Source organism: Ranitomeya imitator, chromosome 8, assembly GCF_032444005.1.
Source record: "Ranitomeya imitator isolate aRanImi1 chromosome 8, aRanImi1.pri, whole genome shotgun sequence".
NCBI classification, from domain to species: domain Eukaryota; kingdom Metazoa; phylum Chordata; class Amphibia; order Anura; family Dendrobatidae; genus Ranitomeya; species Ranitomeya imitator.
In genome coordinates this window covers 7,079,567-7,107,425 of record NC_091289.1, presented here as the reverse complement: position 1 = coordinate 7,107,425, position 27,859 = coordinate 7,079,567, and the positions used below count along the sequence as shown (strand labels likewise).

The 27,859-nt window shown below is 47.3% G+C and overlaps 1 protein-coding gene across 1 annotated transcript; it reads left to right on the top strand.

Annotated features, from left to right (window-relative positions):
- Positions 1 to 14,631: 14,631 nt before the first annotated feature.
- On the top strand, positions 14,632 to 27,014 carry CRBN (cereblon). The gene is made up of 11 exons (XM_069736173.1): positions 14,632 to 14,787; positions 15,103 to 15,206; positions 16,722 to 16,924; positions 17,609 to 17,758; positions 18,993 to 19,158; positions 20,651 to 20,713; positions 20,791 to 20,875; positions 23,263 to 23,378; positions 23,453 to 23,517; positions 23,591 to 23,722; positions 26,296 to 27,014. Exons 1-11 carry the CDS (start codon positions 14,718 to 14,720, stop codon positions 26,480 to 26,482), a joined length of 1,341 nt encoding a protein of 446 aa, XP_069592274.1. The 5' UTR covers positions 14,632 to 14,717; the 3' UTR covers positions 26,483 to 27,014.
- The last annotated feature ends 845 nt before the right edge of the window (positions 27,015 to 27,859 follow it).

Here is a 27,859-nt window from a genome sequence, read left to right as displayed (position 1 = left end):
CCGTGTGCTGTGCCTTTAGGAGTCGTTGTAGCGACTGCAGCGTTGATAATTATTGTTCCTGCCTGAGTGGGAGTAGTTAAATCGCCTCGCTGCAGCGTGCCCAATAGCCAGTACATAGCAGGCAGCCTTTCTGGCGACTAATTACCCTAGGTGCAGTACCGAATCTGACCTGAGGGTAAGGGGGGCGCCAGAGAGCTGCAAGTTCAAGCAGAACTGTAAAGCGGGATATACATAAATCCCTGCAGTTCGTGGTATATTGAAGAGCAGTGGGATAACTAAAATAAGCCCCTGCTGTAAACTAAGAGGTCAATAGCCTTGTGTGTGTTTTCATCACATTGTAGCAGTGGAGGGATAACTAAGATAAGCCCCCCTGCACATGTCATAGCCGTCTGTTGGCCTAAAGTCACCCCGATCCGTGACGTGGGGGTGACAGTCACGGTGTGAATCGTGACATGAGGGTGCGATGTGTAGAGGATATTCTGTATGTGGAGTATCTGCAGTGTATAGTGAGGGTGCGATGTGTAGCGGATATTCTGTATGTGGAGTATCTGCAGTGTATAGTGAGGGTGCGATGTGTAGCGGATATTCTGTATGTGGAGTATCTGCAGTGTATAGTGAGGGTGCGATGTGCAGCAGATATTCTGTATGTGGAGTATCTGCAGTGTATAGTGAGGGTGCGATGTGTAGCGGATATTCTGTATGTGGAGTATCTGCAGTGTATAGTGAGGGTGCGATGTGTAGCGGATATTCTGTATGTGGAGTATCTGCAGTGTATAGTGAGGGTGCGATGTGTAGCGGATATTCTGTATGTAGAGTATCTGCAGTGTATAGTGAGGGTGCGATGTGCAGCGGATATTCTGTATGTGGAGTATCTGCAGTGTATAGTGAGGGTGCGATGTGTAGAGGATATTCTGTATGTGGAGTATCTGCAGTGTATAGTGAGGGTGCGATGTGTAGCGGATATTCTGTATGTGGAGTATCTGCAGTGTATAGTGAGGGTGCGATGTGCAGCAGATATTCTGTATGTGGAGTATCTGCAGTGTATAGTGAGGGTGCGATGTGTAGAGGATATTCTGTATGTGGAGTATCTGCAGTGTATAGTGAGGGTGCGATGTGTAGCGGATATTCTGTATGTGGAGTATCTGCAGTGTATAGTGAGGGTGCGATGTGTAGCGGATATTCTGTATGTGGAGTATCTGCAGTGTATAGTGAGGGTGCGATGTGTAGCGGATATTCTGTATGTGGAGTATCTGCAGTGTATAGTGAGGGTGCGATGTGCAGCGGATATTCTGTATGTGGAGTATCTGCAGTGTATAGTGAGGGTGCGATGTGCAGCGGATATTCTGTATGTGGAGTATCTGCAGTGTATAGTGAGGGTGCGATGTGTAGCGGATATTCTGTATGTGGAGTATCTGCAGTGTATAGTGAGGGTGCGATGTGTAGCGGATATTCTGTATGTGGAGTATCTGCGGTGTATAGTGAGGGTGCGATGTGTAGCGGATATTCTGTATGTGGAGTATCTGCGGTGTATAGTGAGGGTGCGATGTGTAGTGGATATTCTGTATGTGGAGTATCTGCAGTGTATAGTGAGGGTGCGATGTGTAGCGGATATTCTGTATGTGGAGTATCTGCGGTGTATAGTGAGGGTGCGATGTGTAGCGGATATTCTGTATGTGGAGTATCTGCAGTGTATAGTGAGGGTGCGATGTGTAGCGGATATTCTGTATGTGGAGTATCTGCAGTGTACAGTGAGGGTGCGATGTGTAGCGGATATTCTGTATGTGGAGTATCTGCAGTGTATAGTGAGGGTGCGATGTGTAGTGGATATTCTGTATGTGGAGTATCTGCAGTGTATAGTGAGGGTGCGATGTGTAGCGGATATTCTGTATGTGGAGTATCTGCAGTGTATAGTGAGGGTGCGATGTGTAGCGGATATTCTGTATGTGGAGTATCTGCAGTGTATAGTGAGGGTGCGATGTGTAGTGGAATGGCAGCGGATTTGCAGGTTGGCGGCGATGCAGCGTGGGCAGAGATCTTGCAGAGTATTTGCCCCTCTCTGCCCCCTCAGTCGCTTCCCCAGTATAAGGACAGATTTAACCCCTTCCCTTTGGCACATTTTGTTCCGTTCTCTGCTGCTCAGGACTAATGCCTCTGCGCGGTTTAATGGTCCTCTGGGCACGCGACACTAAATAACGTCTCCATCGTGAACCGTTACAGTCTGTGACTGAATTAATAGAAGCCTCAAAAGATTTCCGTCCAAGTTGGCTCGTTGACACAAATTTAATGGCAGAAGATTGACTTTTCTGGTGTGTACTTAACCCGGGAAGCGAATTCTTCAGACGGAATGAATATTTCATTAGGGCGCTATAACTCGCACTATGGCTTCCAGTTTGGGCCCCGCGTGCCGGTGTCGGTCCTGGGGACGGGATATTTATCGGACTTCAGTGAACTTCTGCCATAAGTCATTATATCTGCTGCAGCAAAGATGGACCCCAATATAACCGCTATAATGCAGCACGTCGCCGAAACCTCGTCTGCTAATATTCACTGATTCACACCCCCTCGCCCGCTAGTGCCCCACTTCACTGAACAGAAGCTCCTCCTGCTGCTTCGTGAAGTTTTTGAGGGGTCAGCGGGTTCTGAAAATGCTGGCACCAGGTTTACTAGGAAAGCTCAGCGTCTTGAAGAATCTCATGTGACGGCTGATCCAGACCGAGCGGAGTAATTAGGGATAATAAGAGGAAGAGTCGATGGGAAGAAAAGATGGAGCGGGAGAAAGCGAGAGAGAAGGTGTGAGCGGAAGACAGATTTCACTCAACCATCGCCAGTATTAATCATCAAAATATGAAATTATTCACAGTATTACAAAAACACTACATAGCAGTATTATAGTAGTAGTTATATTCTTGTACATAGGGGCAGTATTATAGTAGTTATATTCTTGTACATAGGAGCAGTATTATAGTAGTTATATTCTTGTACATAGGAGCAGTATTATAGTAGTTATATACTTGTACATAGGAGCAGTATTATAGTAGTTATATTCTTGTACATAGGAGCAGTATTATAGTAGCTATATTCTTGTATATAGGGGGCAGTATTATAGTAGTTATATTCTTGTACATAGGAGCAGTATTATAGTAGTTATATACTTGTACATAGGGGCAGTATTATAGTAGTTATAGTCTTGTACATAGGGGCAGTATTATAGTAGTTATAGTCTTGTACATAGGGGCAGTATTATAGTAGTTATATTCTTGTACATAGGGGCAGTATTATAGTAGTTATATTCTTGTACATAGGGGCAGTATTATAGTAGTTATATTCTTATACATAGTGGCAGTATTATAGTAGTTATATTCTTGTACATAGGGGCGGTATTATAGTAGTTATATTCTTGTACATAGGAGCGGTATTATAGTAGTTATATTCTTGTACATAGGGGCAGTATTATAGTAGTTATATTCTTATACATAGTGGCAGTATTATAGTAGTTATATTCTTGTACATAGGAGCAGTATTATAGTAGTTATATTCTTGTACATAGGGGCAGTATTATAGTAGTTATATTCTTGCACATAGGAGCAGTATTATAGTAGTTATATTCTTGTACATAGGAGCAGTATTATAGTAGGTATATTCTTGCACATAGGGGCAGTATTATAGTAGTTATATTCTTGTACATAGGGGCAGTATTATAGTAGGTATATTCTTGTACATAGGGGCAGTATTATAGTAGTTATATTCTTGTACATAGGGGCAGTATTATAGTAGTTATATTCTTATACATAGTGGCAGTATTATAGTAGTTATATTCTTGTACATAGGAGCAGTATTATAGTAGTTATATTCTTGTACATAGGGGCAGTATTATAGTAGTTATATTCTTGCACATAGGAGCAGTATTATAGTAGTTATATTCTTGTACATAGGGGCAGTATTATAGTAGTTATATTCTTGCACATAGGGGCAGTATTATAGTAGTTATATTCTTGTACATAGGGGCAGTATTATAGTAGGTATATTCTTGTACATAGGGGCAGTATTATAGTAGTTATATTCTTGTACATAGGGGCAGTATTATAGTAGTTATATTCTTATACATAGTGGCAGTATTATAGTAGTTATATTCTTGTACATAGGGGCAGTATTATAGTAGTTATATTCTTGTACATAGGAGCGGTATTATAGTAGTTATATTCTTGTACATAGGGGCAGTATTATAGTAGTTATATTCTTATACATAGTGGCAGTATTATAGTAGTTATATTCTTGTACATAGGAGCAGTATTATAGTAGTTATATTCTTGTACATAGGGGCAGTATTATAGTAGTTATATTCTTGCACATAGGAGCAGTATTATAGTAGTTATATTCTTGTACATAGGAGCAGTATTATAGTAGTTATATTCTTGTACATAGGGGCAGTATTATAGTAGTTATATTCTTGCACATAGGAGCAGTATTATAGTAGTTATATTCTTGTACATAGGAGCAGTATTAGGGTATGTTCACACGTTCCTGATTTCCATCCTTTTTTTTTCAGGACTGAAACCGCAGCTCTTGGCAGAAAACGCAGGTCCTTTTTTTGGTCCATTTTTTGTGCGTTTTTTGATGCGTTTTTTTATCCTTTTTTTATGCAGTTTTCTATGCAGAGTCTGTGTGTTTTCTAGGAAGTTTTTTAGGGTTAAAATGGCTGAAAATACCCTAACCCTACCCCTAACCCTACCCCTACCCCTACCCCTATTCTAACCTTAGTGGAAAAAAAAAAAAATTCTTAATTTTTTTATTGTCCCTACCTATGGGGGTGACAAAGGGGGGGGGGGGGGGTGTCATTTACTATTTTTTTTATTTTGATCACTGAGATAGGTAATATCTCAGTGATCAAAATGCACTTTGGAACCAATCTGCCGGCCGATTCGGCGGGCGCACTGCACATGCACCCGCCATTTTGCAAGATGGCGGCGCCCAGGGAGAAGACGGCCGGACGGACACCGGGAGGCCGGGTAAGTATAAGGGGGGGAGATTAGGGCACGGGGGGTGGGATCGGGGCAGCCACACTCCGCCCACGCACTTCCGCCCGCTTCCCCGCACTTCCTGCTGCAGCGGTTCGGCACCACAAACCGCAATAAAACCCGCAGATATATTTTTGATCTGCGGGTTTTACTGCGGGTTTGACCTCACAATGGAGGTCTATGGGTGCAGAACCGCTGCGGCTCCGAAAAAAGAAGTGACATGCTCCTTCTTTTTTCCCGCAGCTATTCAGCGCGGCTTTTTTTTTTTAATTCAGGATTATGTGCACAGCGGTTCCTGTTTTCCATAGGGTACATTGTACTGTACCCTGCATGGAAAACAGCTGCGGAACCGCAGCGGCAAAAACGCTGCGGTTCCGCAGTAAAAAACGCACTGTGTGAACATGGCCTTATAGTAGTTATATTCTTGTACATAGGGGCAGTATTGTAGTAGTTATATTCTTGTACATAGGAGCAGTATTATAGTAGTTATATTCTTGTACATAGGGGCAGTATTGTAGTAGTTATATTCTTGTACATAGGGGCAGTATTATAGTAGTTATATTCTTGTACATAGGGGCAGTATTATAGTAGTTATATTCTTGCACATAGGAGCAGTATTATAGTAGTTATATTCTTGCACATAGGAGCAGTATTATAGTAGTTATATTCTTGTACATAGGGGCAGTATTATAGTAGTTATATTCTTGTACATAGGAGCAGTATTATAGTAGTTATATTCTTGTACATAGGAGCAGTATTATAGTAGTTATATTCTTGTACATAGGAGCAGTATTATAGTAGTTATATTCTTGTACATAGGGGCAGTATTATAGTAGTTATATTCTTGTACATAGGGGGCAGTATTATAGTAGTTATATTCTTGTACATAGGGGCAGTATTATAGTAGTTATATTCTTGTACATAGGGGCAGTATTATAGTAGTTATATTCTTGTACATAGGGGCAGTATTATAGTAGTTATATTCTTGTACATAGTGGACAGTATTATAGTAGTTATATTCTTGTATATAGGGGCAGTATTATAGTAGTTATATTCTTGTACATAGGAGCAGTATTATAGTAGTTATATTCTTGTATATAGGGGCAGTATTATAGTAGTTATATACTTGTACATAGGGGCAGTATTATAGTAGTTATAGTCTTGTACATAGGGGCAGTATTATAGTAGTTATATTCTTGTACATAGGGGCAGTATTATAGTAGTTATATACTTGTACATGGGGGCAGTATTATAGTAGTTATATTCTTGTACATAGGAGCAGTATTATAGTAGTTATATTCTTGTATATAGGGGCAGTATTATAGTAGTTATATACTTGTACATAGGGGCAGTATTATAGTAGTTATAGTCTTGTACATAGGGGCAGTATTATAGTAGTTATATTCTTGTACATAGGGGCAGTATTATAGTAGTTATATTCTTGTACATAGGGGCAGTATTATAGTAGTTATATTCTTATACATAGTGGCAGTATTATAGTAGTTATATTCTTGTACATAGGGGCAGTATTATAGTAGTTATATTCTTGTACATAGGAGCGGTATTATAGTAGTTATATTCTTGTACATAGGGGCAGTATTATAGTAGTTATATTCTTATACATAGTGGCAGTATTATAGTAATTATATTCTTGTACATAGGAGCAGTATTATAGTAGTTATATTCTTGCACATAGGAGCAGTATTATAGTAGTTATATTCTTGTACATAGGAGCAGTATTAGGGTATGTTCACACGTTCCTGATTTCCATCCTTTTTTTTTCAGGACTGAAACCGCAGCTCTTGGCAGAAAACGCAGGTCCTTTTTTTGGTCCATTTTTTGATGCGTTTTTTTATCCTTTTTTTTATGCAGTTTTCTATGCAGAGTCTGTGTGTTTTCTAGGAAGTTTTTAAGGGTTAAAATGGCTGAAAATACCCTAACCCTACCCCTAACCCTACCCCTACCCCTACCCCTATTCTAACCTTAGTGGAAAAAAAAAAAAATTCTTAATTTTTTTATTGTCCCTACCTATGGGGGTGACAAAGGGGGGGGGGGGTGTCATTTACTATTTTTTTATTTTGATCACTGAGATAGGTTATATCTCAGTGATCAAAATGCACTGTGGAACGAATCTGCCGGCCGATTCGGCGGGCGCACTGCGCATGCACCCGCCATTTTGCAAGATGGCGGCGCCCAGGGAGAAGACGGCCGGACGGACACCGGGAGGCCGGGTAAGTATAAGGGGGGGAGATTAGGGCACGGGGGGGTTTCGGAGCACGGGGGGGTGGGATCAGGGCAGCCACACTCCGCCCACGCACTTCCGCCCGCTTTCCCGCACTTCCTGCTGCAGCGGTTCGGCACCACAAACCGCAATAAAACCCGCAGATATATTTTTGATCTGCGGGTTTTACTGCAGGTTTGACCTCACAATGGAGGTCTATGGGTGCAGAACCGCTGCGGCTCCGAAAAAAGAAGTGACATGCTCCTTCTTTTTTCCCGCAGCTATTCAGTGCGGCTTTTTTTTTTTAATTCAGGATTATGTGCACAGCGGTTCCTGTTTTCCATAGGGTACATTGTACTGTACCCTGCATGGAAAACAGCTGCGGAACCGCAGCGGCAAAAACGCTGCGGTTCCGCAGTAAAAAACGCACTGTGTGAACATGGCCTTATAGTAGTTATATTCTTGTACATAGGGGCAGTATTGTAGTAGTTATATACTTGTACATAGGAGCAGTATTATAGTAGTTATATTCTTGTACATAGGGGACAGTATTATAGTAGTTATATTCTTGTACATAGGAGCAGTATTATAGTAGTTATATTCTTGTATATAGGGGCAGTATTATAGTAGTTATATTCTTGTATATAGGAGCAGTATTATAGTAGTTATATTCTTGTACATAGGGGCAGTATTATAGTAGTTATATTCTTGTACATAGGGGCAGTATTATAGTAGTTATATTCTTGTACACAGGAGCAGTATTATAGTAGTTATATTCTTGCACATAGGAGCAGTATTATAGTAGTTATATTCTTGTACATAGGGGCAGTATTATAGTAGTTATATTCTTGTACATAGGAGCAGTATTATAGTAGTTATATTCTTGTACATAGGGGGCAGTATTATAGTAGTTATATTCTTGTACATAGGGGGCAGTATTATAGTAGTTATATTCTTGTACATAGGGGCAGTATTATAGTAGTTATATTCTTGTACATAGGAGCAGTATTATAGTAGTTATATTCTTGTATATAGGAGCAGTATTATAGTAGTTATATTCTTATACATAGGAGCAGTATTATAGTAGTTATATTCTTGTACATAGGGGCAGTATTATAGTAGTTATATTCTTGTACATGGGGGCAGTATTAAAGTAGTTATATTCTTGTACATAGGAGCAGTATTATAGTAGTTATATTCTTGTATATAGGGGCAGTATTATAGTAGTTATATACTTGTACATGGGGCAGTATTATAGTAGTTATATTCTTGTCTATAGGCGGGGCAGTATTATAGTAGTTATATACTTGTACATGGGGGCAGTATTATACAGTATTAGTTATATACCAGCGCTCTAAGCCTTTGCCAGCTCTTTCTTTGCTCTTCTTGGAATCTCATACACGGTGCATTATTCAGCAGGACGTGACACTAAGTGCAGGGAAAGGTTTAGCCGAGTGGAAAGGACATAGCAAATGTGTTTTTTCCTGGGTCATGAAGTTTGGATCATTTACAGAAATGTTATCTTGTAGTGATTTTCATGTCATTGATGTTAATATCTGCAATGACTGGAGTTGGCCCTTTACGTGAATAAGGGCCAATGATGCCACAATTAATGAGAGTGCTGCGCTGGCAGAACTGTGACTCCCCGCAGGTGAAGGCAGCTCCTGGGTACACGCCGATGTTGCAGGTGATCGTTACCTGGTATCTAGTGAACAACGCTCCACAGGGTAACAGCTCATCAGAAAGAAGAAAATGCAACAGCCGCAGAATCTTCTCCTGACTCATGAAGAGCTATATATAGAGAGACCACACAACTCAGTGAGTCTCACAGGGCTCATCGCCGCCGCTCCGAAAAGGTGGACAGCAATGAAGGCTCTCCGTAATGACCAAGGAGAGGCAGCGCTGGACTACTGGGAAGAAAAGGGAAAATGGCAGTAGGTGGAAGATGATGGAATCTCTTGTGGTTTCTGGAGGTCACCTTGATCAGTCATTGTAATTGCAGGATAAGGTCTAGAGGGATCTGCAGTCCTAGGTGAGGTGCGTCACAATGAGGGATGAGGAGGAAAGATAATGTGCTGCAGAGAAGGTAATACTCTGCAGGCTAGGGCTGGGTGATGACTGCAGGGTTCCGGGACTTATAGGGGGTTCTGCATGACTATGGTATAAAACAGCCAAGAACAATGAGCTCTTTAACTTGAACAACTCCCAGAAGGAGTGACCTCCCAGACCTTCTGAGGAAGCAGAGACCACTACGACTCCCAGAAAAAGGGGCAACTTCCAAAACTTCCAGAAGGAGTGACATCCCAGTCCACTGTAGAAAGATAATGCCACCAAAGCTTCGGGGAAAAAGGTGCGACAAGGAAAAAAAAAAAGGGAGACTATCCGCACTCCTGGAAGAGAAGGAGTGACCACCCAAACCTTCAGAAGAAGTAACCATCTCTGACTCTAAAAAGAAGGAGCCATCTCCAAAACTTTAGTAAAAAGGAACAGGCTCCCAGACTCAAAGAAGGTGGTGCCACCTCCCAGACACCTAGAAGAAAGAGTGAACTCCCGCATTTTCAGAGGAAGGAAAAGACTTGCAAATGTCCCAGAAGAAAGAGTGACCTCCAAGAGTTCCAAAAAAAAAGGAACCATCTCCCAGACTCCCGAAAGAAGGAGCCACCTCACACACACCTGGAAGATGGACCAACCTCTCAAACTCCCGGAAGAAGGAGTGAGCTCCAAGACTACAGGAAGGAAGAGGTACCCTCCGAGAAAAATAAGCCACCTCACAGAAGGAGGAGACACCTGCCAGACTCTCAGAAGAAGGAGCCACTTTCCCAGAGTCATGGAATAAGGAGCCACCTTCCCAGACTTACGGAATAAGGATTCACCTTCCCAGACTCACGGAAGGAGCCACCTTCCAGAGGAAGAATTGACCTCCCAAAGGCCTAGAAGAAGGAGCCACCTCTCACACTTGCAGAAGAAGGAGCCACTTTCCCAGACTCTCAGAAGGAGCCACCTTCCCAGAGTCATGGAATAAGGAGCCACCTTCCCAGAGTCATGGAATAAGGAGCCACCTTCCAGATGAAGGATTCACCTCCCAAACTCCTAGAAGAAAGAGCCACCTCTCACACTTCCAGAAGAAGGAGCCACCTCCTAGACTTTCAGAAGAAGACGCCACCATCCCACACTCCAAGAAGAAATATATTTGACACTCCAAAGTAGATGCAAAGAACATAAAGAGTATTTTACTAGTACAAGTTCATCCACTGTATAAACAATATTGACGTTTCGGCCGGTTACATGTCCTTCATCAGAACTAAAAGGTATAAAATTACAACAAAATAATTTGTAAATGTCATGTGTTCACCGCGACAGAGAGGAGCCATAAGACTCCAGCGTCTGATTTCTCCTACTCCTGCACTGATTAGAAGCACTTCACCTTCATATTAAACAGTGCAAGTTTCTTTTAGCAGTGCAGGGGTTAATCTGCTCTTCTGAGAGCTCCTGGAGCTTAGGGCTCTGAGCTGTGCACGGTTAGCCTCTCTCATCTCCTATATAATCTGGGTCCTAGCTAGCACTCCTTGTCAGAGATAGCTTTTGCTGCATGGCTGGAGGTTGTTGTTGGTGGCTATTGGAGAAGGCGGTTGGTGGATTTATCTGTGACTTCTTGGTATAGGATCCTCTAGCAGTATTTCCAGGGTAGTCAGGGTTTCTCCAAGCCTCTGGAGTGCTGGCCTTAGCATCGGCCTCCCACAAAGGGTCAATCTTACATGACTCGCTGTCTTCCTCAGGCCACCTCCTTATATCCAGGGGTAGGCAGACGGGTTGGATGGTTTTCAGGCCTCCCAGATCTTGGAATGGCGCCTCAGAGATCAATGCACTACGGGAGGTGATCTGCAGCATTTGGAGAGCAGAGGGGTCATGAATGGACAGTCAGGAAAGGTCAGCAGAGATTCATCAAGAGGTATGGGCACATTCAGGCTGCAGATGGTAACTGAGCTAATTCAATTATCGGAACTTTTGTAAGGTAATTAAGACTCTAGACAATATGGGGAATATACAGAATGATACAGAGAAACAAGACAACACTCCGAAAATCAGTAAAAATATGAAAATAGACAAAATGATACCCCGCACCCTATCACACGGGCCCTTCAGGCTTAGGGCCACAATACCTTTGTAATGTTCTGGCTGCACTAATGACAGGAAACAAACATGCTTTCATTTTCTGAATGTTACACAAATGATGATGTACCGAGATGTGAGGACTTGGTGATCTTCTTACTGACAGAAGATGGGGGTCCGCACCAAGATCAATCTGAGCAGCAGGAACCTTTCATCTTTATAATGGAAGCACAAACTCACAAGTTCTAAGAGTCTAATAATACACAGAGAGCGCCATCTGCTGGGCCCTGTGTGCATGACCACTCTTCAGAGAAGTCTCCCTCCATAGAGGACGGTGATATCCCCCTGCATGGAGGGGGCCGGGACCCCATAAAATCCGACATAAGGAATAAAGACAGATATTACCAGAGCAACCAGGACTCACAACGAGGCGTTTCTTCACTTCTGCCCCAAAGATCTTTGTGGGAGGCTCTAATATAGGGGCTGTGGGGGGATCTAATATAGGGGCTGTGGGGGGATCTATTATAGGGGCTGTGGGGGGATCTATTATAGGGGCTGTGGGGGGATCTATTATAGGGGCTGTGGGGGGGATCTATCATAGGGGCTGTGGGGGGATCTATTATAGGGGCTGTGGGGGGATCTATAATAGGGGCTGTGGGGGGATCTATTATAGGGGCTGTGGGGGATCTATTATAGGGGCTGTGGGGGGATCTATTATAGGGGCTGTGGGGGGATCTATTATAGGGGCTGTGGGGGGATCTATTATAGGGGCTGTGGGGGGATCTATTATAGGGGCTGTGGGGGATCTATTATAGGGGCTGTGGGGGGATCTATTATAGGGGCTGTGGGGGGATCTATTATAGGGGCTGTGGGAGGCTCTAATATAGGGGCTGTGGGGGGATCTATTATAGGGGCTGTGGGGGGATCTATTATAGGGGCTGTGGGGGGATCTATTATGGGGGCTGTGGGGGGGATCTATTATAGGGGCTGTGGGGGGATCTATTATAGGGGCTGTGGGAGGCTCTAATATAGGGGCTGTGGGGGGATCTATTATAGGGGCTGTGGGGGGATCTATTATCGGGGCTGTGGTAGGCTCTAATATAGGGGCTGTGGGGGGATCTATTATAGGGGCTGTGGGGGGATCTATTATAGGGGCTGTGGGGGGATCTATTATAGGGGCTGTGGGGGGATCTATTATAGGGGCTGTGGGAGGCTCTAATATAGGGGCTGTGGGGGGATCTATTATAGGGGCTGTGGGGGATCTATTATAGGGGCTGTGGGGGATCTAATATAGGGGCTGTGGGGGATCTATTATAGGGGCTGTGGGGGGATCTATTATAGGGGCTGTGGGGGGATCTATTATAGGGGCTGTGGGGGATCTATTATAGGGGCTGTGGGGGGTTCAAATATAGGGGCTGCGAGGACCATATTAGGCTACGTTCACATTGGCGTTCCGCCAATGTGCGTCGCTGTTGCGCCGGCGACGCGCCGGCGACGCAGCGGCGACGCGCCCCTATGTTTAACATAGGGGACGCGTGCGTCGTTTTGGTGGCGTTTTTCGCCACGTGCGTCGTTTCCGACGCTAGCGTCGGACGCAAGAAAACGCTACATTGTAGCATTTTCTGTGCGTCCGATTTTCGTCAAAAACGACGCACGCGTCGCAAAACGCGCGCGTTTTTGCGCGCGTTTTTACGTGCGTCGCGCGTTGCGTCGCCGACGCAGGGCGGCGCAACGCTAGTGTGAACCTAGCCTTATTGAGGATGTGGGGCTCTATTAGAGCGGATTTGGGACTCTTTGATAGGGGCTGTGAGGGGGCTCTCTTATAGAAGCTGTGGGGGGCTTTATTATAGGGGCTCAGGGGGTCTATTATAGAGGCTGCATTATTGGGCTTTGAGGGGCTCTATTATAGGGATTTTGGGGTCTCTATAATAGAGGATTTGATGGCTCTATTGTTGTGGTGGCCCAATTAAAGGAGCTGTGGGGGTTCAAATATAGGGGCTGTGGGGGGCTCTATTAAAGATATGGGGGCTCTATTATAGGGGTTCTTATCGGTCATGTGGGTGGAGGCTCTATTATAGATGGGGGTCTCTATTATAGAGGATATGGGGGGCTATATTATGGGGGCTCTATTATAGGGGCTGTGGGGGACTTTATTTTAGGGGCTCTATTATAGAGGATGGGGCTATATTATGGGGACTCTATTATAGAGGATGGGGGCTGTATTATAGGGGCTTTGGGGGGCTCTAATATAGGGGCTCTATTATATGGGCTGTGAGGGGCTCCATTATAGGGGCTGTGGGGGCTCTATTATAGAGGATGGGTGCTATATTATGGGGGCTCTATTATGGGGCTGTGGGAGCTCTATTATAGAGGATGGGTGCTATATTATGGGGGCTCTATTATAGGGACTGTGGGGGGCTCTATAATAGGGGCTGTGGGGAGCTCTATTAGAGGATGGGGGCTCTATTATAGAGGATGTGGGGGGCTATATTATGGGGCTCTATTATAGAGGCTGTGGGGGGCTCTTATAGAGGACGGGGGGCTATATTATGGGGGCTCTATTATAGGGGCTGTGGGGGGTTCTATTATAGGGGCTGTGGGGGGTTCTATTATAGGGGCTGTGGGGGCTATATTATGGGGCTCTATTATAGGGGCTGTGGGGGGCTCTATTATAGAGGATGGGGGCTATATTATGGGGCTCTATTTTAGGGGCTGTGGGGGGTTCTATTATAGGGGCTGTGGGGGGCTCTATTATAGAGGATGGGGGCTATATTATGGGGGCTCTATTATAGGGGATATGGGGGCTCTATTATAGGGTCTGTGGGGGCTATATTATGGGGCTCTATTATAGGGGCTGTGGGGGGCTCTATTATAGAGGATAAGGGCTATATTATGGGGGCTCTATTATAGGGGATATGGGGGCTCTATTATAGGGTCTGTGGGGGCTCTATTATACAGGATGGGGGCTCTATTATATGGGCTGTGGGGGGCTCTATTGTAGAGGATGGGGGCTATATTATAGAGGATATGGGGCTCTATTATGGGGGCTCTATTGTGGGGGTCGCATTAGCCTTATGATGATCACAGTCCTGGTCTCCCTCCTCTCCGTGCAGTTGGATGCTGCAGCTGCTTACTTATGACTGACCCGTTGCGCTCTCGGTTAATGCTGGGACTTGTAGTCCCGCCCTCCTGGCTTTGGTTTCCGTGTTCTTCTTGTAGTTTGCCGTTGCCATGCGTACAGGATACAGCGGGCGTGGCTTAAGACTAACCAATCAGCTCTGTTGGGGCGTGTTTCAGAGACCTGACAGGGGGCGTGGTCTCCCGGGGTGTCTGCGTCCCTGGCTCCCAGCATGCACCGCTGGTAAACAGGTATGGCGGATGAGGAAGAGGAGGGCGATCCCGGTGTAAATAACATGGGCAACCAGCTGCAGCTCATCCCCGGTAACGTATCACACGGTCATGGAGGCGGACGCCGCCGTCACGTCTGTTGTGTTTATACTGCTTCCCATAATGCACCGCGTCCTGCTCCTCGGCCACAGATGGCGCAGTAGTGGTAGCCAATCAGAACACTGCTTTCATTTTGAAACCTTCACTGTTAAAGTGTTACCTGGAATCTTATTGGCTGTTCCTTATTCCTGCAGGGGCCATGGGGCTGCTTTTCCCATCATGCTTTGCCTCTTCTTGTCGCCGTGTTACCGTGTGGCGACTTCTGGTGTAATAAAAGTCGCTGAGATTAATAATCTTCTCCCCTGACAGAAAGCGAGGAAGACGACGACGTCGAGATGGAGGATCCTGATGGCGGAGACCAGGAAGCGCCCAACATCATCAACTTCGACACCAGCCTGCCGACGTCTCACGCCGTGCGTACCGTGGGGGGTGGAGGGGGTGCACTTACTTTTACGTTCTCTGCTTGTTGTCACTGAATAGAATTACTCATTTTACGTTTTTATATCCAGAGGCCGTTAAGTCGTGTCCGGTCGCTGTCACAGCAGAGGTTTTGGTACAGTTGTATGTAGTGCGGCCGGGGGTGATCCTGCTGCAGCCAGATGCGATCGTCGGGTCTGCTTGGCGGATCTGTGGCCGTATGATGACCGCGAGGGCGGGGCATCACATAGCTCCTCCCAGGGCACGAGGGCGGGGCATCACATAGCTCCTCCCAGGGCACGAGGGCGGGGCATCACATAGCTCCTCCCAGGGCACGAGGGCGGGGCATCACATAGCTCCTCCCAGGGCGCGAGGGCGGGGCGCCCTGGAGTGGGGAGCGGGAGACTGTCGCTGCCCCCTGCTGCAGCTCTTATTGGCCGCCATCGTCGCGTGTCCGTCACATGGTCAGGATCCAGAGGTGCAGACGTCGCCAGTGTATCGGCCCCTACTACAGCGGCTCCGCACCGCCTGCCGCCAAACTCGCTCTCCACCTAATGGCCAGAGGGAAGACAGCGGACCACCAACGCCACTGATGGGCGAGACAGCGGCATTATTCGGCCGCCTTCCTTCCCCTTCTTTTAACCCCGTCCCATCACTGCCGAGTTTCGTTTTTGCACTTTCATTTGTTTCCTCTTCTCCTTCCAGGAGCCGTCACTTTCTGTTATCACCTCCCCTGGACCGGGGATTGTTGTCGTTCACATTCCCATAAAATGCACCAAAAAATGGGAAAATTAAAATTCTACTTCTGTGAAATGGTAGAAACAGAAAAAGCACAAACATTTTCTTCTCCAATAAAATCATTTTTTATGAAATAATTTTAAAATATAGGCATCTTTACAATAATAAATCTTAAACCATATACCTCAAATGTTAGGGACTACACATCTACTGATCTCTTTAAACACAGAGTATAATTAATACACAAATTATTAACAATATCATTAGCTGAATAATAGGACATGCATTACCCCCTTAATATACGCGGTATCAAAGCCACAATCAATATATACAAAGAAGGGTATACAGCAACCTTAACCAGCTTAGAATAAGTCCCTACTATCCCAACATAAACTACCTTGGACTACCATATTCGCTACCAACAATCTGGGGCAAACTGTCCTATGTTGCTAAAACGGGGAAAGCAAATAACCGCTATACTTACAATGTGTGAGAAGAGTGCCCAGTCCCTCTACCCCGACGCGCGTTTCGTCCAAAACTTCCTCAGGGGGCGTAACGTCTTATAGTTTACTATGTATCAGTGCAGTGTTATAAACCTGGGGTCCGGGCTGTAAGACCCCTCAGCTGTGAGAAGCGTTTCGCCACCTCTGGACTTAGAAAGATAATGTCATTAAGTGACAGCAAGCAGAGATCTTGATATTGGGTAATGGGGAGGAACTGCAGCCCCCAAAAGGTCGTCACTTCCCCCTCCATTGTCTCGTCCTCCTCCGCAGTACCTGGGCGTGGACATGGAGGAGTTCCACGGGAGGACGCTGCACGATGACGACAGCTGTCAGCTGATCCCGGTGCTGCCGCACATCCAGGTGATGCTGATCCCGGGCCAGACGCTGCCGCTGCACCTCTCCAGGCCGCAGGAGGTCAGCATGGTGCGCGGCCTCATCCAGCGGGACAGGACGTTCGCAGTGCTGGCCTATAGGTGTGTCAGGCGGGTGGTATATACTATATACAGCAGAACTCCCTTTAACCCCTTCAGGCCCAGGCAAGTGTTTTTGTTTTGTTTTTTTCTTTCATTTTTTCTTCCCTCTTTTTTTCTGTCTACATGGCCATATGTCAGCGTGTGTTTTGTTGTTTTTTTTTAAACTATTGGCAATGACTGCAGAATAAATTCTATAATATTTTTCCAGTTTTTATAAATTTATAGAAGTGATGGTAATAAGTATATTTTTTTTTCTTAATTTTCATTTTTTTTTTTACATTTATTTAATAAGTGAGAATAGAATTACAACTTTCAGATTTTTCCTATTTTTTGTTAACCTATATTTAATAGTCCTGTAATTCATGGAGCCTCTGGCTGCCCTGACAACACATAAGCAGCACGTTGTGCGTTGTCGGTGGGAGCAGGGGGATACCGATCACCTCTGTTTATCCATTTACATGCCATGGTCACAATTGACAGTGGAATCCAAGGGGTTAAAGTGCAGCTTCGATCACTGCAGTTACAGACGGGTGCAGGTTGTATAACACTCGCCTTCCTCCCCGGGGAAAGGGGATAATCGGCATCTAATGGCACTTTGTGGTGTTAGATGAAAGGAATGTCTGTATAATCAGCGGAGCCATCACGGTGAGAGCGTTAACTGTCTTTATACATTTTCTATCGCAGTGAGGGTCTGCAGAGGGACGCTCGCTTTGGAACGACTGCAGAAATCTACGCATATCGCGAGGAGCAGGAGTACGGCATTGAGACCGTGAAAGTGAAAGCCATCGGGCGCCAGCGATTCCAAGTGCTGGAAATGAGAACCCAGACAGATGGGTGAGAGGGGGAGAAGCTGGCAAAAAAATAGGAAAATGACCTCCGTGCCGACAGGTCTGCCCAGGAATGAGTAATCTCTGATGGGGAGAGGGTGACGCAAGAATTTGCCGGCTGTGCAGTGACACTTCCCCCACTCTGATAATGCTCTATTACAGGTCTGGTGATGGCACAAGTGGGTGTTCAATCCCAGGTGCGCTGGCCTGTAGTGGATCTGGGCATGATGGCGACCCTATAGTAATTCTGGGCACTGAGCCAGCCTGTAGTGGCGCTGGGCATGGTGGCGGCCCTGCAGCGGTTCTGGGCACGGTGGCGACCCTGTAGCGGTTTTGGGCGTGGTGGTGACCCTGTAGCGGTTCTGGGCACAGTGGCGGCCCTGTAGCTGTTCTGGGCACGGTTGCGGCCCTGTAGCGGTTTTGGGCACGGTGGCGGCCCTGGGCATGATGGCAGCCCTGTAGCGGTTGTGGGTACGATGGTGGCCCTGTAGCGGTTCTGGGCACGATGGTGGCCCTGTAGCAGTTCTGGGCAGGGTGGCGGCCCTGTAGCGGTTCTGGGCAGCGTGGCCGCCATGTAGCGGCTCTGGGCAGGGTGGCGGTTCTGGGCACACTGGCGGCCCTGAAGTGGGTCTGGGCACAGTGGCGGCCCTGTAGCAGTTCTGAGCACAATGGCGGCCCTGTAGCGGTTCTGGGCACGATGGTGGCCCTGTAGCAGTTCTGGGCAGGGTGGCGGCCCTGTAGCGGTTCTGGGCAGCGTGGCCGCCATGTAGCGGCTCTGGGCAGGGTGGCGGTTCTGGGCACACTGGCGGCCCTGAAGTGGGTCTGGGCACAGTGGCGGCCCTGTAGCAGTTCTGAGCACAATGGCGGCCCTGTAGCGGTTCTGGGCACGGTGGCGGCCCTGTAGCGGTTCTGGGCACGGTGGCGGCCCTGTAGCGGTTCTGGGCACGGTGGCAGCCCTGTAGCGGTTCTGGGAACGGTGGGGGCCTGGTAGCGGTTCTGGGCACGGTGACGGCTCTGTAGCGGTTCTGGGAACGGTGGCGGCATGGTAGCAGTTCTGGGAACGGTGGCGGCCCTGTAGCGGTTCTGGGCATGGTGGCGGCGGCCCTGTAGCGGTTCTGGGCATGGTGGTGGTTCTGGGCATGGTGGCGGCACGGTAGCGGTTCTGGGCATGGTGGCGGCCCTGTAGTGGCCTCGGGATTACATCGGGAACTTTCATGTTAATTGAATCTTTGCTCCACCAGGATTCTGCTCGCTCGGGTGCAGATCTTACCGGAGAGGGTCCTGCCATGTCCAATGACGTCCGTCCTGCTGGATTCTCAGAGTCGCCATCAAGTGCTTCCGTGCAGTAAAACCCTCAGCCCGCGTAGCCCCCAGAACAGCAGCGAATGGCTGCACAAGTACCGCAGGGTGAGGGACGCTGCTCTGTCTGCTTCCACCTCTGGAATAAAATGTTTTTTTTAACTGTCCCAAATTACCTAGAATAAAAAAAGAAGTGGAAAAACTTTGCAAAATCATAATCAGAAACTTCCTTCACCCATGATGACAGCAGCAGTGAGAGTGGACGATCTCCCTGACAGGGAGCCCCGAGCAGGTAGAAAAGCCGCAGTCGCCTCCTTCAGTGGTCTCCTATGAAGTTCTGCAGTATACATATCTCTTCTCAGGGCCTGCTACCTCCGCTTAAAGGGGTTGCCCAAGGGATGGAATATGTACAAAATAACAAGTCTATTGGCTCCCACCTGTGTTCATTGCAGTCTGCATTATAGTCTGTGCAGAGACGGGAACGGCCGATGTCACCATTTCACTAACTGCAAGACCGCTGCCGCCTGTGATTGCCTACAGCCGTCAGGTGACTGAGCAGTGCATCATCGTAAAACATCCGACGCTCGGCATTGTGCTTGGTGATGTACGGCTGCATGCAGCTGCTCGGCCATGAAGCTCCCGGTGGGGGCGCAGTGTCTTTGCTGATGTTAATACCAAAGGAGGTCTGGACTCTGCAGTTATGGGGTCACAGAGCGGTGGTGACTTTTCTGCCCTCCGCTCGGTAACATTACGGGGTCTCCACTTTGTGGCTGAGTTGCTGCAGTTCCTTCCATTTCTCAATAATATCACTCACAGGTGATGGGGGAAGATTCAGGAGGAAGAAATGTCATGGAGGAACTTATTACTCCGGAGGCTTCTAGTACAGGACCGCTCTGGTATTGGTGAAAAATTTGCAAAAAAAAAAATATATATATTTGGGTTTTTTTTGTGCAAATCTTTCACACTGTAACTGGGGCATCAATAGGAGGTTGAGTTACAGGGGAAACCGAGGTTTGCTCAGCAGAGACCTAATGATCGTGTGATCGCCAGCACCATCACTAGAGCTGATGCTTCTTTGCACTACGTGGCGCTATGTGAGCGTTAGAGAAGACAGAAGCGCAATAAACCTTTGTCTACTCCCTGGGGTCCTGCAGGAGCTGTAATCCCACTCTGTAAACTTACCATGGTGCAGGGTTTATGTGCCAGCGCTTTCCTCATCAACTTTTTCGTCACAGGGTAGAGATGAGTTTTCTCAGATCTTCCCTTTGGTAATCCTGAATCATTTCATTTTGGGACTAAATCTCTGACTTGGAGCGATGCGTCTCCATATTCTGCAGAGCGTTTCCCTCATTTGGTGGAAGGACCGACAACTGCAGGATCTGACAACGTAGGGCTTGTTTGTAGTCTGTTACTATGGAGACACATTGGTTGGCAGATGCCCTGTGGATACAAAACTGTAGGAAAGTTTTACTTGAGATCTTTTGCAAAGTTTCTCCATTTCTCAGGATTCTTTGGGATAAACTTTGAGAAATAGTTTTATTTGAGCTTATTCCATTTATATGTCCATTTTAATGTTTGTTTTTTTCTCCATATTCTTCAGAGAAAGTTCTTTGGTGCCAATTTGACGTCCTGGCCGTCGTGGCTGTACGCCTTGTACGACGCTGTGAGTACGGATTGTCAGCTCCGTGGTCGGGGGAACGGGAGCGGCTCTGAGAATAACCCAAGCCAATCTGTCATTAGGATTATCTCATGGAGCGAGTGAAGCGACAACTGCACGAATGGGACGAGAATCTGCGGGACGATTCCCTGCCGGCTAATCCTATAGGTGAGAGGCGACGGGAGGCCGTCACTTATTCATCCAATCCAAAGTTCCAAGAGTTTAAGAAATCAAAATAAAATAAGACATACATAGAGAAGATACCATAAATAATCAAATAGTTATAGTATCTTCTCTATGTATGTTTATTTTATCTGCCGATTTTGCAAGTTTTCCCCCTACACATTATGGAGAGGTCTGTAATTTTTATCGCAGGTACACCTCACCTGTAAGAGACAGAATCTAAGAATAAAAAAACAGAAAATCACATTGTATGATTTTTAAATAATTAATTTGCATTTTATTGCACAAAATAAGTATTTGATCACCGACCAACCAGCAAGAATTCTGCTCTCACAGACCTGTTAGTTTTTCTGTAAGAAGCCTCCTACTCTGCGCTCATTACCTGGATTAATTGCACCTGTTTGACCTTGTTACCTGTATAACAGACACCTGTTCACACAATCAAATCACATTACAACCTCTCCACCATGGCCAAGACCAAAGAGCTGTCTAAGAACACCAGGGACACAATTGGAGATCTGCATAAGGCTGGGATGGGCTACAGGACAATAGGCAAGCAGGTTGGTGAGAAGGCAACAAGTGTTGGCACAATTATTAGACGATGGAAGAAACACAGGATGACTGTCAATCTTCCTCGGTCTGGGGCTCCATGTAAGATCTCGCCTCATGGGGTAAGGCTAGGTTCACATTGCATTAGTGGGTGTCCGCTGACGGAATCCGTTTCATAGCGACACTAATGCTATGTAACGGATCCATTAGCGCACCCATTGACCGCAATTATGTAGCGCATCGCTAACGCATGCCATTATTGGCATGCGTTAGTGATGTGCCGTTATTTTGTGATGGACCCTTAAACGCTGTCTGCAGTGTTTTTGGGTCCATTCCCGCTAGCGCGATCGCATAACGCGATCCCTTTTCGGCAATTGCGTTAACGCAGTCAGTTAGCGTATGCGCTAAACGGACTGCACTAACGCAATGTGAACCTAGCCTAAGGATGATTCTGAGAAAGGTCAGTAATCAGCCCAGATCTACACGGGAGGACCTGAACAATGACATGACCTGAAGAGAGCTAGGACCACAGTCTCAAACATTACCATCAGTAACACACTACCCCGTCATGGATTAAAATCCTGCAGGGCTCAGGAGGTTCCCCTACAGCAGGGAAAGATAAACTTAGGCGCTCAACTTAAATGGAGTTTTTTGTAATTTATTGTAGTCATCAAAATAAACGTTTCGGCCTCAATCCTTGGCCTTCTTCAGTAACTACATACAAAAGAGAGTGTACTTACAAAATATAACAAAACTGTTGGTCAACCGACATATAGGCAGTGTATAACAAAATAAAGTATATACAAAGAATGGGGGAAGGGGAGAGGGAGGAGAGATATATTTAACAATGAGGCCTAATAGTATTTAGGATACCTAGAAAGCAGGGAAAATAGCGTATTCTGCTCAGACAAAATGCACCCAACGAACAATCGTTTATCTTTCACTATATACGGCTTTGGACCCTACTAAGGCACCATTTCCGGATAGTGCACGCGGTTTTCCTCTATATCCCCTTACAGGATGACTGCACCATATTGAAGGGAGGATGGACGGGGTCTTGTATCGTGAGATTTGGGCCAACAACCTCCTTCCCTCAGTAAGCACATTGAAGATGGGTGGTGGCTGGGGATTCTAGTATGACAATGACCCGAAACACACAGGGGCAACTAAGGAGCGGCTCTGTAAGAAGCATTCCCAGGTCCTGGAGTGGCCTAACCAGTCTCCAGACCAGAAGCCAATAGAAAATCTTTGGAGGAGCTGAAACTCAATGTTGCCCAGTAACAGCCCCGAAACCTAGAAGATCTGTATGGAGGAGGGGGCCAATATCCCTGCTGCAGTGTGTGCAAACTACAGGAAACGTCTGACCTCTGATTACAAGCAAAAGTTTCTGCTCCAAATATTAAGTTCTGTTTTTCTATTGTATCAAATACTTATTTCATGCAATAAAATGCAAATTAATTATGGAAAAATCCTACAATGTGATTTTCTCTTTAGATTCTGTCTCTCACAGGTGAAGCGTACCTACGATAAAAATTACAGATCTCTCCATTCTTTGTAGAGGAAAAACTGGCAAAATCGGCAGCGTATCATATACTTATCTTCCCCGCTGTATTTGGTTTCTTTGTGTCTGTAAAAGTCATATATTAAAGGGAAAAAAAACCTACAACTGAATCTATAAGTCGCATATTACCCTGCTCTATCGATGAAGTGTGCGCATGCACTGCAGCCGCAGGTGGGAGCAGAATGCTGTGACTCTCTGTGATGATATTTTCCCGTCTTTATTCCCCAGCAGCTGATTTGTTTGTCTCCTTTTTTCTGGCCAGATTTCTCCTACCGAGTAGCGGCCTGCCTGCCGATCGACGACACGCTGCGCATCCAGCTGCTGAAGATCGGGAACGCCATCCAGCGGCTGCGCTGCGAGCTGGACATCATGAGCAAAGTGAGTCCCGGGGATTGCACGCCTGCCCCCGATCACAGCCCCCGTGGTGACCCCCTGCCCCTCTCTCGTTCCAGTGTACGTCTCTCTGCTGTAAACACTGTCAAGACACGGAGATCACAACCAAGAACGAGATCTTCAGGTGAGCGGGGGAAAGCGGGGCGGCCATGACAGAAGCATCCGGGGATTTATCTATAGTTTCACCTCTCTTGCAGTCTCTCGCTCTGTGGCCCCATGGCCGCCTATGTGAACCCTCACGGCTACGTACACGAGACCCTGACCGTCTACAAAGCCTTAAACCTGAGCCTGGTGGGCCGCGCATCCATAGAGAACAGCTGGTTCCCAGGGTGAGTGGGCCACAACGGGTCAAGGACCCTGGACATACAAGGCGGATAGGGACTCATTGACCAGAATGGACAGGCCACGGCGCAGACCTTTTTTTTGCATTTCTCCCCTTTCTTACTATATATTCTGATAATGGAGGGTCTCTGTTCTTGACTACCACAGGTCGGGTGGGCACATTAATATCTACACCCTTCATTGCAGAGGACCCCTTTATTGTCTCCCATCTCCCAGGTTATAGTCACAGTGAATCTAGAAAAGGATTGTGTGACTTAAAGGGAACCTGTCACCTGAATTTGGCGGGACAGGTTTGCGGTCATATGGGCAGGGTTTTCGGGTATTTGATTCACCCTTTCCTTACCCGCCGGCTGCATGCTGGCCGCAATATTGGATTGAAGTTTATTCTCTGTCCTCCATAGTACACGCCTGTGCAAGGCAAGATTGCACCTTGTGCAGGCGTGTACTACGGAGGACACAGCATGAACTTCAATCCAATATTGCAGCCAGCATGCAGCCAGCAGGTAAGGAAAGGGTGAATCAAACACCCGAAAACCCCGCCCATATGACCGCAAACCTGTCCCGCCAAATTCAGGTGACAGGTTCCCTTTAACACCTCAGCCACGGACATTGTGGAATCAGTCGCTGATGCCCCAGGTCTGCGGTCTCCAGACTGCTGCAGTTGTAAAACTACAACTCCCATCATGCCTCAAGTATCGGCTGCTTGAGAGCCTTTAAATAGAAATAAGTGGGTGGTGCCACCTGGTGGATGAATGATGAATAGCGCTCTGCTCCTCTGGGAGGTAAATGCAGCAGTAGCACAGCTCCCTCCTGTCCTGTTTGTTACAATGTATCAGTGTAGATACAACATAGACAGTCCATATAGGATGTCAGTGTGACAAACCCTCACCTGTGAGAAACATCAGGATGAGTTTTCATCCCCTGAGAATTTACTAACGGCAATCAGGGATCTTAAAAAGTCTGTAAAAAAGTACCCAGTCCTTCTTTTTTTTTTTTCCATTGTGACCGCTCCAGAGCTGTTACATTTTCCATTCTTCCGTCCTTGCAGCCGACACACTCATTTATTGCTGGAGGTTACAGAGTTTATTCGCTTTTACTATTTTAAGGGGGGAAATATATTTCTGGCATTATGGGTTTTTATGCCATGTGTGTACTCACTCTGGGGGCCATTACCATCCGCTCCCTGCGCCTGATAGTGGGAGCACAGAGTCCATGCAAGGGGTTAAATATAGGTGGTAAAATGTTAGCTGGAGATCATGGAAAACAGCAGTGATGGAGGGGCGAGCGATGGCGCCTGAGTATAAAGGAAGAGGATATATTTAATATCGAACCTTGTATAATCCAGAACCTCAGCCAGATGTGGCGTCTCCGCTCCTGTGAGGAGCGCAGCGGAATACACTGTGCATAGGCAGCAGGTGGCACGGCACGTACAGGTCTGAGCAGCCACCAGCGATGTGTACATGGATGACAGACATCCCTGTCTCTGCCCTCCCTCCCCTGGGACCCTCTGTCTCTGCCCTCCCTCTTCTGGGACCCTCTGTCCTCCGGACTGTCTCTGCCCCCCCTCCTCTGGGACCCTTTGTCTCTGCCCTCCCTCCTCTGGGACCCTCTGTGTTCCGGACTGTCTCTGCCCTCCCTCCTCCGGAACCCTCTGTCTCTGCCCTCCCTCCTCCGGAACCCTCTGTCTCTGCGCTCCCTCCTCCGGGACTCTCTTTCTCTGCCCTTCCTTCTCCGGGACCCTCTGTCTCTACCTTCCCTCCTCTGGGACCCTCTGCTCTCTTTCCCTTTCTCATCTGGGCCCCGTCTCTGCCCTGCCTCCTCTGTCCCTGCCCAGTTTCTCTCCCTCCTCTGGGTCCGTTTTTGTCCTCCTTTCCTTTCTGGGACCCTCTGTCTCTGCCCTCTCTCCTCTGGGACCCTCTGTCTCTGCCCTTCCTTCTCTGGGACCCTCGGGCTCTGCCCTTCCTCATCCGTGACGCTCTGTCTCTGCCCTCCCTCCTCTGGGACCCTCTATCTCTGCCCTACCTCCTATGGGACCCACTGTTTTTGCCCTTCCTCCTCTGGGACCCTCTGTCTCTGCCCTCTCTCCTTCTGGGACCCTCTATTGCTCCCCTCTTTTCCTTCCGGGACCCTCTGTCTCTGCCCTCTTTCCCTCCCTCCTCTGGGACCCTCTGTTTCTCCCTACATTCACTCTCTGGGGTCCCTGTCTTCCCTTGGTGGCCCCCTAGGATCAGGCAGAGCAGAGCCCCTCATGCCCAGTGCTTCCCTCCATGTAATCTCCCGCTGTTGAGAAACTACAAGTCCCAGCATGCCCTAACAGCTTGTGGGCTTGGGGGAATGCTGGGAGTTGTAGTTTTACAATGGTTTCTGACCCCTGGTGAATGGACAGTGTACCTCTACACATAGCAGCTCCTGCACTACAGCAATAGGACTGTCGGGCTCTGGATTGTCAGATATTCTGGATTATCAGGGGTCACGGACTGTCCTGCATATTATGGGGTCCCGGATGTCTCTGCCGCCATCTGTCTGTGTCAGCCTTTTCCGTCTCTTTCTCCCCGTGCAGATACGCGTGGACAATCGCGCAGTGCAGAGCGTGCCGCAGCCACATGGGCTGGAAGTTCACAGCCGTGCGGAAGGATCTGTCCCCGCAGAGATTTTGGGGTCTGACGCGTTCCGCTCTGCAACCCCGAATCCCAGTGCCAGAAGAGGAGGAGGCGAGACAGGACCAGTCCCCGATCCTCTGCCTGTGACGGGCGCACCTCGCCGCCGTGGATCTGTAGACTGGGGTGGGTGCAGCCCCCTGCATGTGACCCAAGAACCGGCCCGCAGATATGGAGCAGGGGGTCCGGCGCCCTGGGGCCGCACATCTGTCTGCACCGCGCACTTGTCTGACACTTTACCTGCTCTGCTCATAGACACTGATATTGTGATGTGGCCGGTCGGATGCAGCGATACACGGCCGTCCGGAAACCAGCGAGTCCCAACCATGTGTCCCCGGACCCCCAGCGTCAATCCGTCTGTGAATAAAGTCTCATCATCAAGGAAAGTCCGAATATACGTCATCTACAAGATCTCTGCCGGCTGTCAGTGAGTGCAAACCTGCCGCCGATTCTCTGCACTGGATACAACTGTAACAAATCCTCAGCTGTGAGAAGTATTGGAATCGAAGACAGGTTTCATATTGCTGACAGCAAGCAGAGATCTTACCTATAGAATATATGAGAAAGGTGTACAAGTTATATGCATTAAGCTGTAATTATATAAAACTGGAAAACCCTCGTTTTTATGACTCCGGCAGTATGAACCTGATCTTATTCCTGTACGAAGGGGTGGAAGAGAATTTGGGGATTGTTGAGTTGTTATATTCATTGATTCTGTGAGGCGGAAAGTCCCCTCTGCTGCTCCTCCTGGCAGCAAAGCAAGGGGCAAAAGAGAGAAAATGGTGGTCTGTCCAGAACAATGGCTGCAGACAGAACCATATGTATCTATACAGGGAGCTCCCCCTAGTGGTGGCTGCAGACAGGTTCTTATCATGTATCTCTGTATACAGGGAGCTCCCCCTAGTGGTGGCTGCAGACAGGTTCTTATCATGTATCTCTGTATACAGGGAGCTCCCCCTAGTGGTGGCTGCAGACAGGTTCTTATCATGTATCTCTGTATACAGGGAGCTCCCCCTAGTGGTGGCTGCAGACAGGTTCTTATCATGTATCTCTGTATACAGGGAGCTCCCCCTAGTGGTGGCTGCAGACAGGATCTTATCATGTATCTCTGTATACAAGGAGATCCCCCTACTGGTGGCTGCAGACAGGATCTTATCATGTATCTCTGTATACAGGGAGCTCCCCCTAGTGGTGGCTGCAGACAGGATCTTATCATGTATCTCTGTATACAGGGAGCTCCCCCTAGTGGTGGCTGCAGACAGGATCTTATCATGTATCTCTGTATACAGGGAGCTCCCTCTAGTGGTGACTGCAGACAGGATCTTATCATGTATCTCTGTATACAGGGAGCTCCCCCTAGTGGTGGCTGCAGACAATCTTATATCTCTGTATACAGGGAGCTCCCTCTAGTGGTGGCTGCAGACAGGATCTTATCATGTATCTCTGTATACAGGGAGCTCCCTGTAG

Bases quoted from the DNA above. Each gene is read 5' to 3' on its own strand.
- CRBN (XM_069736173.1), top strand. From the start codon at position 14,718: ATGGCGGATGAGGAAGAGGAGGGCGATCCCGGTGTAAATAACATGGGC. The intron at 16,925-17,608 runs GTGTGTCAGGCG...TTTCTATCGCAG, and splicing joins TTCGCAGTGCTGGCCTATAG to TGAGGGTCTGCAGAGGGACG. The intron at 23,518-23,590 runs GTGAGCGGGGGA...CCTCTCTTGCAG, and splicing joins ACCAAGAACGAGATCTTCAG to TCTCTCGCTCTGTGGCCCCA.